Genomic DNA, 18,440 nt, shown 5'->3' on the forward strand with positions numbered 1-18,440 from the left:
ATCGGCAAGATTGTCTTGAAAAGAAAGAGTGAAAAAAATGATCATATAAAATGCATTTATTCTGTATAGCTCCACTGGTTTTGGCTCATCTTAGACTAGTGATTCATTCAAACTACTTAAAGATTCATTGTGAAATTGACTCTTTCTATCCTCAAAATCAGGAGGAAATCCAATTTATTCATATTATTCTTAATTTGTTTATATTTCAAACAAAAGCAGGAGGAAATAAGAAACTTTGTTGTTTCTTGTTTGAAAGCAGTGGAGGCTGTGTGTGTTGGATCGGAGTGCGTTTTTGGCATTCGAACACACTCTTTATTTGACTGGGGACGATGTAAAGGCTCATAAATGTTAAGCTGCGATTTAGCAAACAGCTGTTTTTGATGAGATGTACCATGCAATGAGACTGAGAGGTTAAAGGGGACATCAGATGGAACATGCTATAAGATTAAATTTGTGTGTGTAGTTTGAATGTTCATAATCATGGTGTGTCAAACCAAAAATTTTTGGCTTTGGCAATGTTTATGCGTGTATATGTAATAGTGCATGCTGGTTATACAGGCCATTTATTCATAGATAATATAGCGGTACGTTACACCCTAAAGTCAAGACTTTTGGCAGGAAAGTTATGCCATAAGGAAATAAAATAATAAGGAATAATGGCAGATGTTGTACAGTAAATTTTCAGCCAATAAAAACTATAACATTGTTTTGCCATTCATTTTACTTAATGAGACAATAAAACGGAGCACGGAAAACATCTGTATCATACACATAAATCATTGCAGGAGTGTCTTTTCTATAGAAATTTCTGTTTACTGATATTAATGATTGCAGATAAATATCTTTTGTATAAATTACACCCACATCTAAAAGTTCAGAATAAGTCTCTTATGCTCACCAAGGCTGCAATTATTTGATGGAAAAAAAATGCCATAAAAACAGTACTATTTCAATATATTGTAAAATATATGTTGTTTGGTATCTGAATATACACGTACATATCTTCAGTGTCACATTATCCTTCAGAAATCATTCTAATATGCTGACATATTTTAATATTTGTAAAACGCGTCTCAAACAACAAGGATAAATGTAGGGCACAAGGACGCATCATCAGGAGAGAAGAGAGGAAGGGGAAGTTATTGTGATTAAAGATTACAAGGGAAGGTGAATATTAAAAATAAACTACGATGTGCATGGATAAATCATTTAGAATAAATACTGCAATATTCCATCAAAAATAAAAACTGTCAATTTTGATTTCGTGATGACTTTAAGGTGACTACAGAAGGCTTGGAATATAGTGCAGCACTCATGAAGACTACCTTTATTGTGCTTTTATGCTGCTTTCTTGTCTTTTTAAGAAATGAGTCATTTTGAACATCTGATTTTATGTTTCACAGAAGAAATAAAATAATGAACGCTTAATGTGGCAAAAAATGTGATTAGCAAATATTCAGTTGCGCTATTCCTTTTTGTCAATGTGACATGCAAACATTTCTGTCTACTGGCACAGCTTAAGCACAACATGGAGGCTGTCTGAGCGTACATGATGAGGAGAGAGCGAGACATCTAAGACTGTCTGTGGATCACAGTCTGCGTCTGCTTGGCCCAAATATTCTGAACATGTGACAAGCTGCTGCGAGCCTTGTAGCGTCTGTGTTCTCCGTGTTGACATATGTGTGTGTGTGACTGTCTTCTCACAGACAGCATTAGCATCACCCCTGGAGATGCACGCTGGGTAGGTGCCTGGTGGCTGGGATACCTTATTGCAGGATTCATCACCCTGCTCTCGGCGGTGCCGTTTTGGTTCTTGCCCAAGTCTTTGCCCCTGCCAGAGAGACGGCTTGCCAAGTATTCTCCAGAGCGGACCAGCTTTATCAAAGACTCGCCCCTCCTGGAGCACAAATACCAGGCCGACGAGCCAGCAAACTTCTTAGAAATGGCCAAAGGTAAACCATCTAGATCCAACTAGAATCCAGAGGAAATGTAAATATCTAAAATATAAGTCCACGTAATGCCATTGCATTAATTACTTAAAAAAATATCAAACCAAGTGGCATTTAGTTTAAAGAAGCACATTGCAAGAAATGATTTTCTTACTTAATTTAATTTTTGGTAACACTTTATTTCGATAGTCCACTTTAGACGTTCTACTAACCATGTCAACTACATGTCAACTAACTGTCATTATAGTATTAGTAGACTGTCAGCTTAATATCTGCTAACACTTTATTTTGTTGGTCCCCCAACAGACATTCAACTGACTATAAGTAACTTGGCGACTACAAGTAAACGTATTCTCCTAACCCAAAGCCTAACACCTAACCATAACCTAACAATCCACTGACAGTCTACTATAATATACTAATACTCTAGTGAGAGTTAGTTGACATGTAGTTGAAAAGTTACTTATAATTAGTAGAAATCGAAATAAAGTGTAACCTCATTTTTTAATGGTTTCACAGTACAAATATCTAACATTCTCAAACAAGATACATTTACTTGAAACACAAAATACTTCAGGTTTTTTAAGTTTGTACTTAAAACAAGACACAAATATATGGCAGTTTTTTAAAATTGAAATGCCAATGGGGTCAGAAAAATAAATGTAATTGACTCTTCAAAAGCAACACAAGTTTTATTTGTATGACCCCATTGGCAGATGTGTGTTGTGGTTTTAAGCACAAAATCACTTTATTTTGAAGATTTTTTCAGTAAACAAGACTACTGGTTGTTTTTCAGACTTTTTGCCAACACTGAAATCCCTTTTGGGGAACCCGGTCTACTTTTTGTATCTCTGCATCACCATCATCCAGTTCAACTCTTTGATCGGCATGGTGACATACAAACCAAAATACATCGAGCAACACTACGGGCAGTCAGCGTCCAAGGCAAACTTCTTAATGGGTACGTCGTCTTCCTCTATAGGCATCTGTGCACAGATATATGGCAGTTGTGCAGCTGTGACCTCAGAGTTTAATGAAATGTTATGTTTTGATTGGATTTGGGGGATTTTATTAATGTATGTTAAATATTAGTCTTTGGTTCTGATATCAAATCTCGAGGTTTATATAGCTTGGTTAAATCACAGTATGACATGGACCATTACTGCGTATGAAAGAGGATGAAATCCAAAAATAATATCAGCACACAACGTATGCAGACACTGGAGACTGTTGTGCATTTGGGGAAAGGGCATTAGCGTTTAGAAAGACGGGAGGGAAAACAAATAGGCCCGCTTAACCACAAGAAGAACCGTGTTTGAGAAGAGCTGAGCTCAATTCCGTGGCTTTGCCTTTGTTTCAAATCTGACACTGGTCCTTTGATCCAGGTTTTCCTGATGCCGTCTGTTTTTTCAGGAGTTATCAACATCCCAGCTGTAGCCTTGGGAATGTTCTCAGGGGGTGTGATCATGAAGAAGTTCAAGCTGAGCATCATGGGAGCAGCCAAGTTTGCACTGGGAACGTCTCTCCTGGGCTATTTCCTGTCTCTTTTCTTCTTCGCCATGGGATGTGAGAATACCAATGTTGCTGGCATCACCACGTCGTACAATGGGTAGGATGAAGCTTGCAGTTTGTACTTGGGTTCAGATCTGGGGCCAGTTGCACACGAGCATTATGTTAAGAACTAGTACCAGTCCAAACAACTAGCAGTTAGCCAAGGGTTAATCAGTCTTACATTTCAGATTCAAACTACTCTGTTTTGATGTAAATGATTTAAAGAAAAGTTATGATTCAGCGAAGAAAAAAATTAGATTACTTGCATGCGTCTTCGAAGGGAATTTTCATCTTCAGAAAAAGTACAAAATAATTTATTGTATTCCTGTATTACTGAAGTACAGAACAGCGCTGGTCTTTTAACTGACCAATATGACTAAACATTTGGAAATAATTAATATTTTTTTGTTTTTTTTAAAGAAGTCTCTTTGAAAAGGCTCACCATGGCTACATTTATTTGATGAAAAACACAGTAAATATTTTTACAATTAAAATACCTTTTCTATTTTTATGTTATTTTTATTCCTGTGATCAAAGCTGAATTTTCAGCATCATTACTCCAGTCTTCAGTTTCACATGATCCTGCAGAAATCACTCTAATATGATGATTTGCTGCTCAAAAACATTTCTGATTATCAATGTAGAAAAAAAAGTTGTCATAGGAAGTTTTTTATTGTTTGAGCTTCTTTCAAAAACATAAAAAAAAGAGAAATCATAATGAATCCAAACTTTTCACTGGTAGCAAAATGATAAAAGCCGGATGAACTAAGAACTGCTCCTTGTCCTTTGAATACAGGACGGAAAGTCTTTACAAAGTGGACAGTTCTCTGCTAGCGGCCTGCAACGCGGGCTGTCAGTGTCCTGAAGCAAACTGGGACCCCGTGTGCGGCGACAACGGGCTCACCTACGTCTCCCCCTGCCTGGCTGGATGCCGGACGTCCCACGGCTCTGGAAAAGACACGGTAAGCGCGGCGTCTGAACCGAGAGCGTGATTCGGAACAATAGCGCCTGTTTGTTGTCCCATCTCATCAAAGAATGTGAGCGACAATGTGTTGTGTTCCCTATGCCTTGAACTCTGGTGTTCCCAGCGCTCTCCGAAGGGTGTGCACAACCTGTTTGTCTTCAGCTCAAAGGCTGAATTTTCAGACCTTCTCTGAAACTTCCTTCCCCGTCTCTCTTTGAGAGTGCAAACCTGGTTGGTTCTGTCTAAATATTGTGAAGTTTCATTGATTAGTCGAAGAAATCCCTCCCATCCTGTGTCCAATTCATATCTCAAGCATCTGTTATATGTAGTGTCTTTGTCCTCTCCTTTCAGACTGTTGCTAAAGAGACTAAAGCTTGAGTGAAGCATTTATGGTCAATGTATCAATAATGTATCAAATGCTGTTAAAGGGATACTTCACCTCTAGAAAGATGAATGTGTATTTAAAAAGGGTCTTTTATGTAGATGAAATGTGAAATTATTTTTGAATTTGAAGCTTTCTAGACTGAGAAAAGCCAGGAAATGTAGTTTTGGCTGGTGTGGATGAAAGACAACAACTCCCAGAATGCACTTGCTTTGCTGCCCTGGGAGGCCACGCCTACCGGTAACAGAGCACAGTAGTTAAACAAGTCTAGGCTACTTTTATTTATTTATTTTTTATTTAACCTTTATTTAACCAGGTTTGTCTCATTGAGATATAACATCTCTTTTTCAAGAGAGACCTGGCCAAGATAGCAGAACAAATTAGATTACACAATCGTAAAACAAACACAAAAGAGGCAAAGGATGGAAGTCAATGAGACCAAAAACTGTCTTGTTACTGATATACTTCTAAATATCAAAAAATCGGCTGAATGGATTCGAAAATGGTAAGACTCAATTGTTTAACTGTAAAATGAGGCTATTTCCAAAAAAAGTGGAGTATCCCTTTAATGATAAATCCTGAAGTATCCCTTTAAGCTTTTAATAATAATAATAATAATAATAATAATGCATTTTATTTCATGGCGCCTTTCAGAACACCCAAGGTCACCTCACAAGAAATATACAGGTCACTACACAAATCAAAACACACAATAATCAAACAGCATACATATCCACAAGTTTCCTACGCCCCATGAGGCCTTGCGTCAAAAGTGGGCGCGACTTCCGGTTGGAAGTAAACAAAGCGCGATTTGACATGCTTGACACTCGTTCATTCAACAGTTGACAGTCATTCAAGTTATAGCGATCCAAACTAGCTAACGATGTGGGAACACAACCTCAACGAAATTAAAAAGGGTGAAATAACAGTACCTTTACCCTCCACAGTAGTTGATTGGGAGTATTATAATAACATTATTAATAATCAATACTCATCAAGGCATGGTGACAGACAGTTGTGCGAGCTGACAAACAATTAAAATAAAAAATACACACTTAGTCATTGTGCTTTGGAGTTTATTCAAAATTATAAATGAATGTGCTACTTGAATACATTAACTGGCACATTTGGTATTCTGTCAACACAGGCTTTGATCCTGAGTTTAGGTGTAACATCAGTAGAAAACAGCCAAACACATGCTGATAGAGTTTATAGAACATTAAGAATTTAAACAAATGTACACAGGAAGATTCGTCGTCTTTTGGGAGGTGATGGAAACTACAGTCGTTGGCAAGATCAGAGACGGGCTCTGGCAGAATCACTCTGATTTCGTTTTCGGCTTATGTTCAAAACAATCACGTTTAAGCCACTGAATTAGATATAATCCGGTTATACATACAACCGCGAACAGCACATGTTGTCCCTGAGCTCCGTAACGACATCTCTCATAAAGATTTGCGTCTTTAAATAGTAAAATAATTCTCCGAAAAACAGCTAGCCTCTTCGCTAACTAACACACAAAATACCATTGGAATGCTACTTCCGCCGCGTCACCGGAAGTTTCACCCACTTTATTTTTTACAGGAGCGCCCCTCGGAAACTTGTGGATAAAGTACAGTTAAATCACTCTAAAACATGTTATAAAAAAGCCTGTATAAAAAGATATGTCTTAAGGCGCTTTTTAAAAGTCAGCAGACACTCACTATTGCGAATATCAACAAATAAATATTAACAAATTGCATCACTTATTTATGGGAAATGTGAAATGTAAATGTTAAAAAAGTCTATACAATATAAGCATCTTCTCCACAATTCTTTTCTCCGCATAGCGATTGATAAGGTGTGGTTTGTGTTTCAGGTGTTCGAGGAGTGCAGTTGTGTAGCAGTCAGGAATCAAACGGCCAGCGTGGGCCAATGCAACAACAGGGAGAGCTGTAATCGAGTCTTCCCCTACTTCCTGGCTCTGTCTGTCATCACTTCCTTTATCATCTCACTGGGCGGAACGCCGGGATACATGCTGCTCATCAGGTGAATATCTGACCATGATTGACAGCTCACTTCAGACGTGGAATAATGGAAATAAACCTCATATTAACACCCCAGTTCTCATTCATGGCCTTTTTTAGCCTGGGTTTCCCCACACTGCCTTTGCGCAGCGCAATTTCATTCACGCCGCTAGGCAGTCTGGATACCATGGACCAAATTTTCACCTCATCTACGGAACCAATCACAGAGCAGCAAGATGATGACGACGTCGTCTATGTGACACACCGAAGCAGTTTGTTTATAGACCATTTCACAAGATGTAAACAACACTGGTCCAGAAGCACTTTCTGTTTCAGTTTTTTAACACTACATAAAAGCTGGGATAAAATACAACCAACAGAACATTTAAAACTGAATCAAAAAGTTAAACAAACATCTTTAAGATGTTTTCTTTACATGTGAAATAAAGAAAACAGTTACAAACTGAAACAGGAAGTGCTTCTGGACCAGTATTGTTTACTTCTTGTGAAATGGTCTATACCTATGGATCAAACATGGCAGCAGACGTGAAGTTAACTTTCGATGCAGCGTTAATTATTGCTCCAAGTAGTTTAGAGCGCAAATAAATCTGACCCATCGTCTAATTTCTTTCACTCGCATACGTCATCTGATATAATTGAAACGATTGGCTATGAGCCACATACAGGTGCATTTGATAAACATTCGTAGCACCCAATGAACGGCTCTGGGCATTCGCAAACCACGCCTCGAATACGAGAAAATCCCAGACCACGTCTCAATGTCAACGAGAGACGTGGTCTGACGATTATTTTTTCATTTATCCGAAGCGAACACAACAAGAGCTGTCGCGGCTTTGCACATATCTCGTGAACGTTGGCTGAAAAGAGAAAGGTCATCCAGTCATGTGTTAGTTTTCCTCAGTTCAAGCAGATTACAGATGAAAACCGACTGCTTGTGCCGGCAGTGCTAATGTGATTTCCCCCTCATTATTCCACGTCTTAGTCGAGGGCTGTCGGCCAGTCAAAACTGTCGCTCGATTGAATGCAAAATCGGTCGAGACAAGTTTATGGTCGCTTGTGAAGTTCAGTAATCAGACTTGTCTTATAAGGAAAAGCTCTAGCACTGAGGACTGTCAGCTTTTCCCCAAAGCTCAGTCAGCTGACGCCGCTGGAATGCTCGGCCTCCCTCGGGCTAAATTAGGTTAGCGGCAGTTTGGGGAAATAAAAATTCCTGAATGTCTGTTGCTTTTAAGGGAAGACGTAATTATTTTGGATAAAGTAATCTGCATATTGCTGTTCTCTTTTCTTTAGCGATGTTACCGTCATAAAATTTGTATGAAATAAATTCAACCAACATTGTATTTATTTATTATATTCATAATAAATGTTCCTTAGCATGGTTAGCATGCATAAACAAACGTTTACTGTGGATAAAGTAATGCACATATTGCAGTTGTCAATAGAAATCATTATGTGCTCTTTTGTTCAACATTCACTACTGTCATAAATGTTAAATTACATAAATGTTTCTGGCTTAATCATTCAACTCATATTTAAAGAAAAAAAAAATATTTTTAATTTATCGTAATTGTATATGCCACTTCTGTGCAGGCATAAAATGAATATAACTTGTGATATTCATTGCAACACATCACCTTGCAAGCTGAATAATTTGCAAATGCTGTTACTTATGAGGCCGATATGTCTAATATAGCCGTTCTTGTTTCATCAACAGATGCATCAGACCTCAGCTGAAGTCCTTAGCTTTGGGTTTTCACACTCTGACAACACGTACTCTAGGTGAGAGACGCTTTGGTGTTTGGTGCTGCTGACATTGACGTTTCTGGTGAATCATTTTGTAGTCAGAGTGGCAATGATGATATGTTTTGAAGCAAGAGTGATGCAAATAGTGTATCGTATTGACTGTTTTTTTTCCTTCTGCAGCTGGAATTCCAGCTCCTATATACTTCGGAGCCATCATAGACACCACCTGTCTGAAATGGGGTCACAAGAAATGTGGCGGAAGAGGAGCCTGTCGAATATACAACACGACTGCCTACAGGTATCACCTGGATTCACTTATGTTTGCTTTAGGGTTGTAATAAGTACAAGTAGAAACACTACTAACTTGTTTTGGATTGATGCAAAATGTCTGTCGGTAGGATACCGATTACTCCGAATGATATCTACTGATACCGATAGTTTGATTTATTTAGGAAGAAAAAAATTCTCCCAACTAATGCTATACAAGGAATCCTCTAATTCGGCATATTACTATAATTTTTGAGGTTAAAATTGAAAACAGTGCCCAAACTATTATATTCAACTGCTGTTTTTCAGATATAATAATTACACTGAAATGTTTGTTTACAATTCAGTTGCACAAATGATACTTTTCATAAACACTTGTCTTCATGCCAAATGTATTTTTTAGGGCTGTCAATTATTAATCGCATCCAAAATAAAAGTTTGTTTTTACATAATATATGTGGGTGCACTGTGTATGATTATTTGATATATATAAATACACACACATGCTTGTGTATATTTAAGAAATATTTTTCATGTATAATTTATATTATATATAAATGTAAATATTTTATGTATAAATAATATATTTTTTTCTTAAATATAAGAAAATTAATATAATTTTTAAATTTTATAATTTTTAAAAATTAATATAATTTATATACTTAATATATTTAAGAAATATTTTCATGTATAATTTATATTATATATAAATGCAAATATTTTATGTATAAATAATATATTTTTATTTCTTAAATATACATGCGTGTGTGTGTGTGTGTATATATATGTTGTATATACAAAATATTTATACACAGTGCACCCACATATATTATGTAAACACAAACTTTTATTTTGGATGCGATTAATCGTGATTAATCGTTTGACAGCCCTATTTTTAGGTACAACTTTATAACAAGTATAACTTTGAACATTGGATCATTTTTTTCCATTTCCGTAATCATGTGATGTGTAATGCAGGGACTTCTTATCGTAAATTATATGGAAATTCATAGTTTTTATTTGCAGAAACCATCAAATTGGCAGTATTTTACAGTAAAACTGCATGTAATGTGATGTTAAAACATTTACAGTTTTTCACCGTATATGAACTTAGTTAACTAATGTTTTTACTTTAGCATTACAATATTTTCCTATTAAAATTACAAAAACATTTTTACAGTGCAGATATATTAACGAAATATGTGGTTATTATATACAGGCATCCTATAAAACTGGAATCTCTGGCAATCACAGCAGCCAGTTTGTTTTTTTAACACAAATTTAACCGTATATCTTTTAGTGTACCTTAACCAAGTTTAGTGTTTTGTTTAAAATATTTAAAAAAAAATTTCCTCATATTTTGATGGATCAAACTTGTAGGGTCATTAAAAACAAAAAACTTTTTAGAGATCATGTGTGTAATTGTGGATCCTGTGTTTTGACTGTCCGTCGCTCAGGATAGCATATCTGGGCCTGACGCTGGGCTTACGGACAGCTTCCTTCTTCCTGTGTGTGCTTGGGCTGGTGGTGTTACGACGGCACGTCCAGAGGCAAGAGCGCAACGCGCTCGCAAACGGAGACACGGGGGCCGCGGCCGGAGAACTGCAGGCTCTCAGGAAAGAAGAAAACACCAGCGGTAACTTGGACCAATGCCCGGCGCGAACCACAGATTACGACCCAGAACGGGAGACGCGTCTGTGACGCACGACGTACTCGCCTGCGCAGGGAGCAACAGGGCCCGTTTATACGAGTTACACTTTCTATTGGACCCATGTGAATGATGTGAAGTAAGAAATCTGTTGTTTTGATATTGATATAGTAGAACTATTTTTTGAATGTACATGCTGTTTTGGGTTAAAAAAAAACAGAAAGAAGAATGTCTTTACCACCAAACCTGTTTGGATTTAACGCAGATGCTTTTAGAAGCATCGTAACGTCAGACGGCCTACTAGAGGAAAGGAAACATTGGATTTCCTCTCATTCAAGCCATCATCGTGCACAGGCCCTACAAGGAATAACAAGATTATACCTTGTGGGTACATGACCACGTCTGCTTGTAACCTTCTCTTCTGCCATACACACAGATAGATGCCTGAAACAGTTGACCACAACACTGTGTGCTTAATATGGATAGGCTTTACCATGCCGGCTATAGGTTGAGTATGTTGGTGGATGTCAAATCGCATCTCATTTGTTTGTAACGTATTGTCAGGAATGGAGCGCTCACCATTGTGCTTTTACATGTCACCTGACAGCAGTTCCTCCCATTTAACAAACACGTGAGGAACGGTCCAGAACCTGTGGGCTTGCAAACAGGTGGGTGACACCGTGGGTGTGTAAGTAATCATCTTCATGATCGATGTTGTGCAATGTCACTGTGAGAAATGTTGTGCGTGTGTGTGTCGTTACGTGTGAACGGGTGCATTCCTGTGCCAAAAAAACCCACAAAAAGCGCGAGAAAGAAAAGGTCAACATGGTCTATTCTCAGGTTGTTCAATCACTTGTTCCTCAAATTTGCAAATAATTATTCTTTTATATACTTGTATAAATCGTTGTCTGGTTGAAAATGTTTCTTTGTCCACAACCAAGGAAAGGATTTTTATTTGTGACTTGTAAGGCAAATAAAACGAGTGGCATTCATTACTGGCTTTTACGTTAGGCAGTACATCCTTTTATTTGCTGGTGTTTTTGTATACTTAAAAGTGAATATCCTGATAATGTGTAAAGTAAAAAAAAAATGCATTCATGTGAAAGATTAGATACATTCTTTTCAAAATAAAATGATTTACTAAAAAGGAAGATGCACAATCATCAATGACAACAGTACCGTTCTTCACTTTAATCGTGAAAATACAATCACAGCAAAAATGTAAACTCACTGAGGCACTTAAGCAGGTGATTTCGCACCCATTTGAAGAATATTACATTATTATTAAAAAAAAAAAAGCTATATTTGACCACATTTGACAGGAAGATACCGTTACAGTAAATGCATAAACAATCCCCCTTTTAAGACATTTCAAACCGGCCAACCATACAATCTAGAAATAACATTTCTAATCAAAGAGTTGCATAGCAATTTAAGGTATTCTCCTAATGTCCCTGTCTCCTCTCTCTCTCTCGAGTGCTGCTCATGATCGCATCAGACAGGCGAGAGTTTATGTGCATCATAAACAGCGCTTTCGAACACCCACACGGTGGGTGACTGCTTATTCTTAGTAAATAAATGTAAAAAAAATCACATTACAATATTTAAACGACAGATTTCGCTTTTTTTTTTAATGCCTCACAGCGCTGGGTAATTTTCGGTCTTTTAATCTTCCCATAAGTCTAAATGTTGGAGAATAGGACAGGTGAACAATCAGACTTCATCAAAAACAGAGTAAACCACAAAAAACATGTCCAGTTCAGATTTACTCCTAAAACCTAAATCGCAAGTTATAATTCGCATGAAGAAATTAATTCTACTGTAATGCATCTGGGCATTTGTTTGTGAGTATTACATAATCTTTTACTTAACTGAAGGGAAAATGTGCTTAATTGAGACATAATTAAAATGTTGTTTTTTTTAAAATGGTTTAATTTTGTGGTGAAATGTGGCCTAGACATGTTTTGTGAGATTTAATTGTATCAATAGCACAGAAACAGCTACCTCAAATTTCTCAAAATGACGGATGTCGCTATTGGACTGGGAAATCTTTTTTCTGTGGTGTCTGCATTTGTTTAACAACTAACAGTGACTGAACTCAGGTGTAACTGACCTACCTCTCGTCTCCAGACTCCAGAACAAACACACTAACCGCTCACTACCAGACTGTTTGCTCTGCCCTGTGACGCGTTTACTTATTATTTTCTGTTGTTTATGTGTACACGGTTTTATTATTCTAAATTAAAGTTGATTTAAATGACTAATGCAGCCTCTAATGTATGTTCCACTTGCAACCTGATGGATTGTGCCAACGGACTAGTTTCTGTTGGTGATATTGCTGTGAAAATATGCTTGAAGTATTCCTGATATTACAGATACTATGACTCAACTTTGCAAGTTTGTTTGTGGGAAGTTTCTGGATGTTGCACGACAGCCTGGATCGATATGCACTTTGAAATGAAACGAGGGAGAGAATCAAGCAGAGGCGAATGAAAGCAACATGAGGTAAAACAATGCAACATGCAAACATCAGTTATACAGACTATACAGTTTTTTGGAGACGATCTTCGAAAAAACGGCACTGCCCCGCATCAAAACATCAAAACGAAGAAGTGTATCAAAGCCAAACCGCTACTACAAATGTGTGGCGAGCAGGTAACCTGACAGGACGTGATGTCATGCTACCAGGTGAGTGATTATCATACAGGTTTCCATTGTGTCCCCTTGCCTAGTTATCCTTTTTGTCTTCATTGTCCGGCTGATTCTAGAAAAGATACAAAACATAAGGCAAGTTGTTAACGAGGATTTTGTCATGTCAAGTTCCATAGCAAAAATAACTATATGGATTTAAAATATCTGCCAATACTACTATGTATTTTTATCTTAGTATCAAGATTGGTACATCTAACACATGTATCAAGGACACAGTAAAATAAAATGTTAGTAACTAAATCCATACATTTATGGTTTTAGTTAATGTCTGCTTGTATAATATCATCCGGTTGGTCTTACCTGAAGCTCCTGGTGCTCTTGAAGGAGACGGTCGTATTCTTTGGTTAGTCCTTCAGTTTGTTTCTTCATGGCGTCTAAATCCGACTTGGACTTTTTCAGAGCTACAGAAAAGCAAACAGCTGTAACTGATAGAGCTGATGTTTTTCAGATGATTCACTTGATTTGTAAGTAGTTGCGTTTACATGGACCCTGACACCTTAATCGATCCGATCAGATTGAAAGGGATGGTTTATTCCTTTAGTAATCGATCGAGAGAACATGTAAACGCTTGATCGGATTGAAAACAGAAACTGAAAGGAACTGCGCATGTGCAATGACATTGACGCAGCATACGAGCTGTTCCTCCTGTTGAATAAAGCGTCATCTAAATGAGTGTCCCGTTATTCTAAAAAGTCCCATTTCACTGTGAAGTCCACCCAGTCCTTGTTTCAGACTCTCATTCACAAACGATGAGAGTTTTTGGACGGGGGTTTTACTGCATGATAAATATAAGCACCGGCAAAACGGTTCATACGCTCGTTATCTCCAAATTATGACCAGAGACGGATATATATTAAGTCTGCTGTTTAAAACAAATAACGAACCAATAGAGAATGGCTTGTGACATAAACGTGCATTAACACGATTAATTATCGTTCATGAAAACTGTGATTGATTTCATTCCGACTGAACCAAAAGGCATCCATGTAAACGTAGTTATTGTAATCTAGTATCAGTGTTGAGTGTCTATGTTCACCGTCTGTTCTGCTCTGAAGCTCCTCCGTCAGTCTCTGCACCTCTTTCTTCAGGAGTTTGTTCTCTTCTGCATCTTGTTTCTTCCCTCCTTCTCCTTTAGGATCGCCCAGTGCCTGAGGAAGACAACGGTTTGTCCTTCTGTTACTCAAGATTTCTCATTGATTTAATTCCTCCCTCATGAGCATGAATAAGCACACTGCAAAAAGCAGAAGTCCAGGGTCTTACAGATAGTGTACAAAGAAATTACAGGACTTTAACACTACTTTTTTTGGTTTTCAAGGACTACAATCACACTTATCAAACATTATCTTTAGTATTTTTTAGAACTCAAATTACAGATATAAGGTATCCAAAATACAACTTGCAACGCATTGAATTATATTAAATACAAAGTTTACAAATGGCTATTGCTCAAATACTATTAAAATATAATATCTAAACAATATTTTATATTATAATTTTGGCATGTTTTAAAAAAAAAAAGAAAAGAAAATTGTCATATATTGCATTTAAATAAGTCAAGCACTTTTCAAGTACCTCTTTGTAAATGTGTCTGTTTTCCAAGACTCTCAAATTCAAGTACTTGTTTAAGTACCTTGTATTTTAATTAAAAAAAGAAAAAAGAACTTAATTTTCTTTTGCAAAAAGAAAATAAGAACTTAAATTGTTGTTTAAAACATGCAAAACAATATAGATTTAAAATATCTGCCAATCCTATTTTGCATTTTTATCTTCGTATCAAGATTCTGTTATAGTTTGTGTCAATATTTTGAAAGATTGTTTTCATTTTAATTGTAAAGTTGTAGTTTTTGACATTACTTTTTTCATTTTTAAGGTTATTTTAGTACTTCTAGAAGTAAATGAAATCTCTGAGGTTAAACTAAATGAAAAGAAGTGATGCATTGGCAACTAGCTGAAAAAGTTTATTTTATTTCATTACAGTTTGTTTAAAAAAAGTTTAGCAAAAAGAAAATAAGAACATGTTTGTATTACTTTTAAAATCTTCATTGAAAAAATGTCTAATTTCTGTCCTCTGATTTTGAGCTGAATTGTGGTGCAGGTTGTGTGAGATTCATGCATTAACATTTAACCCTCCCTTACGTTGTGATCATTTTCTTTTTCCCAAAAATGGATTACTTTTATGATGGATGGATCAAATTTTGGGGCTTATCGTACCCTTTACTACTATTATAAAGTTTGGAAGAGACAGGATATTTTTAATATAACTCCGATTGTGTTTGGCAGTCATATAAGAAGAAAGTCATATACACCTAGGATGGCTTTAGGATGAGTAAATTATGGGATCATTTTCATTTTTGGGTGAACTTTCCCTTTAATGTGAATGTATTTGACTGCATGGTATAACAATCTCCCCAAAAACCTTTAATAATATTTGTGCTTTTTTTGGTGTTTTGAAAAAAAACAAAAAGTGTTAATAAATTGGTGTTTATTACACTTGTGGTGTTCTCAGACAAAAAACGCTTATTAATCTCTCGTTATGCGATCGTTATTGGATCACACAAGTAGACTAGGGAGACACATTCCCTTTTACACCTGCTGTTTTAATCCGTCTTCTGTCCTGATTTCTTCGAGCGGAGGGTCTATGTATGGGCTTTTTCAGATCTTTCAATCTAATGGATGAAATAAGCTCACGCAATTTACATGTGAACACGACCGGAAAACATTCGGAGATCATCAGCTTTAATTTCTGCTCCGACAGACGCAAAACCAGCCGAACGCTGTGAGTGTGTGTTAGAAATCAGGAATGGTGAGAGAACATTGTGCTTAGCAAGTTTTCATCTTCAAACCAAACTTGGATCTTCAGCCGACAAAGTGTAAATCCCGTCTGGCTAGAGCTCTTCCTATAATTGTTGACAAAAAGATTGCGCCCAATATTTGGTGATAATATAGCCTAATCAGACCGAGAACACAAAATGAGGTAAAGGCCTTTAACCTGTTTGAGCAATTCATTGTCCTCCATGTATTTCTTGGCAGCTTTGTTAGCGCTTTCAGCCTGAGTCTGCAGAGCAACACTGGTGCCGAGGGCCACGGCCAACTGGTTAATCAGAGTGATGACTCTCCTCATGACACTGTGAGGAAGAGCACCAATAGAAGGTCAACATCACAAGACAAGCTGCCAGCGGGCGATGTCAAACGCGTAAGATCACGTACAGCCACAGGAAGAGCGAGAAGCCAGAGATGTAGAGGTTCCTCTGGGCTCGGAAGAGCTTCATGTGCATGTGGTCGAACATGTTGGGGTGCAGTTTGGCATCTTTGGTCTGGTCGGCGTTCGAGTACTTCCTCACCTCACGCAGGGCGTCTACGCACAGATGGGTTAACTTGGGTCATTTCTAATCTCACTTTAAGACATCATGGCATTAAAATCAGAACATGACATACCAAGAAAGAGAACAATGAGGATTACTATCATGGTGAGAAAGCCCTTGTTCCAGAACTGGGAAAGACGGTTCCAGATGCTCCATTTGAAAATCCTCTGCCATCTGCAAACATGGACATCAGTAAGTGGACAAAAACGGCAAACGTTCAAATGGATTGATTTAGTGGATTAGTTGTTATGGCTCTGCAACATTTTACCTTTGTGGAGAGACAAAAGGTAGACAGAAGATGACAAGAACACCAATTTCCACATACAGGAAGGAAGCGACCGCCGTCCACTGCAACGTCATTTTGTTTCAGCTGAAAAAGTGAGTTATTAAAGAAATTTAAAGAGTATTTTATTTATGCATGCATGTATGTTAAGAAAATGCTTTACCAGATTATAAAACACTGAAAAAACAAATACACAATTCCATATTAATCAAGGCTGTTATTAATCTTAGTTAATCTACTTATGGCATAATGCTCGGATCAAAGGTCTTGTTCAATGACACTCGTCCTGTCTCTTCCACTTCCACACTTTGACACTGTGTTTGACTCAATACCAGGAAGCATACGTCTCATGTTTTTACACACCCATCATTAACATACACACAGAACATTATAGATGATAATGATAATAATATCTCAGTACAGTGCAGTCAGTAGACAACACTGCAGATTATATAATTATGTATATGTAGTTCAGATGCTTAAGTGTTATTAAATACTATCGCTGATCGAACAGGAAATGAACATTCAGCAAGACTCAAAAGCAGAATCAGAAAACATGAAAAACATGACACCACCCACAGAAGCAGAAAGGCGATCTGTTTTGCATCTCACCTACGTCTAAAGAATATCTTCAGGGAAATGTCAGACGAACGACACAATTCAGGAAAACTAAACTAACAGCGGACAAACACAGCTGCACTGCTGTCTCACTCCAGTGACGTCATTAAAGCGCGCGCTTTGCATCGCGCACGAGCACGAGCTCTTGTCGACAAAAATGAATACTTTATATAATAATTTATAATCTCTCAGAAAATACAGAAAATACTGCATGGGGGAATGACGATGATGATGAATAATGAAAACTTCTTTTGTGAATTTTTCATTTAATTTCAATTTTAATTAATTTATTCATTTATTTATTTTGTCTTTCCACATATGTTAAATTATTAAATTTAAGATCAGATTTTTTTTTTTTTTTTTTTACAGTCTGTGGTTCTGATGCAGATAGAATTTCCAATGGTGTAATTCACGAAAATCACCACAGGAGGGCGCAACACTTTTATGTTTATTTAGACTCGATTTGCAACGGTGTAATTCACACAAATCGCCACAGGAGGGGGCAACAGTTTTATGTTTTGCAATGGTGTACTTCACACAAATCACCACAGGAGGGCAACACATTCATAAGTTTATTTAGACTCGATTTGCATCGGTGTAATTCACACAAATAACCACATGAGGGCAAAACATTTTTAAAGCCTCATTGATTCAGACGTTTTAATAACAGAAAAATATATAAGAAATGGCCCACTGTCACAACATAATAAAATATGCAGCGAGAACATTTTAATGTTATTTTAAGTTATTTTGGGTTGAATATAGCAAAATATGGACTTTGATCCACGATATTTGTTGGCAAATGTTCCATGTAAAAAAAAAAATAAAAAAAAAAAACAAGACCTTTATTTTGAAGAACAGCTGAAATTCACTTCTGGTTGAATGTAAGAATTTAGTACAAACTTTGACCTGTGGAGGGCAGTAATACGCTCAA

General features: G+C 37.0%; 2 protein-coding genes across 4 annotated transcripts in view; one reads left to right on the forward strand and one right to left on the reverse strand.

Moving 5' to 3' along the window:
• The window catches only part of slco1c1 (solute carrier organic anion transporter family, member 1C1), a 31,615-nt gene extending 20,937 nt beyond the window's left edge, over positions 1-10,678 (forward strand). Inside the window, exons 8-15 of the mRNA XM_039660688.2 lie at positions 1,707-1,952; positions 2,746-2,910; positions 3,363-3,558; positions 4,297-4,462; positions 6,705-6,874; positions 8,588-8,652; positions 8,797-8,914; positions 10,341-10,678. Of these exons, the coding sequence (XP_039516622.2) occupies positions 1,707-1,952; positions 2,746-2,910; positions 3,363-3,558; positions 4,297-4,462; positions 6,705-6,874; positions 8,588-8,652; positions 8,797-8,914; positions 10,341-10,584 (1,370 nt within the window). The 3' untranslated portion in view covers positions 10,585-10,678. The remainder of the gene's footprint in view (positions 1-1,706; positions 1,953-2,745; positions 2,911-3,362; positions 3,559-4,296; positions 4,463-6,704; positions 6,875-8,587; positions 8,653-8,796; positions 8,915-10,340) is intronic.
• Positions 10,679-13,095: 2,417 nt separating this feature from the next.
• bcap29 (B cell receptor associated protein 29) lies at positions 13,096-17,637 on the reverse strand. Of its 3 annotated transcripts, none has more exons than XM_039660727.2 (8): positions 17,505-17,637; positions 16,874-16,975; positions 16,679-16,779; positions 16,451-16,598; positions 16,233-16,368; positions 14,280-14,391; positions 13,544-13,644; positions 13,096-13,295 (listed from the first exon to the last, which is right to left on the reverse strand). In XM_039660727.2, exons 2-8 carry the CDS (start codon positions 16,963-16,965, stop codon positions 13,260-13,262), a joined length of 726 nt encoding a protein of 241 aa, XP_039516661.2. In that variant the 5' UTR covers positions 16,966-16,975; positions 17,505-17,637; the 3' UTR covers positions 13,096-13,259. The 3 variants fall into 3 exon arrangements, with proteins under 3 accessions (XP_039516661.2, XP_039516660.2, XP_088983420.1); XM_039660726.2 differs by having other exon boundaries at positions 17,501-17,637; XM_089127294.1 differs by having other exon boundaries at positions 17,468-17,604.
• Between the last annotated feature and the right edge of the window lie 803 nt (positions 17,638-18,440).

Source organism: Pimephales promelas, chromosome 24, assembly GCF_988280905.1.
Source record: "Pimephales promelas chromosome 24, fPimPro1.hap1.1, whole genome shotgun sequence".
NCBI classification, from domain to species: domain Eukaryota; kingdom Metazoa; phylum Chordata; class Actinopteri; order Cypriniformes; family Leuciscidae; genus Pimephales; species Pimephales promelas.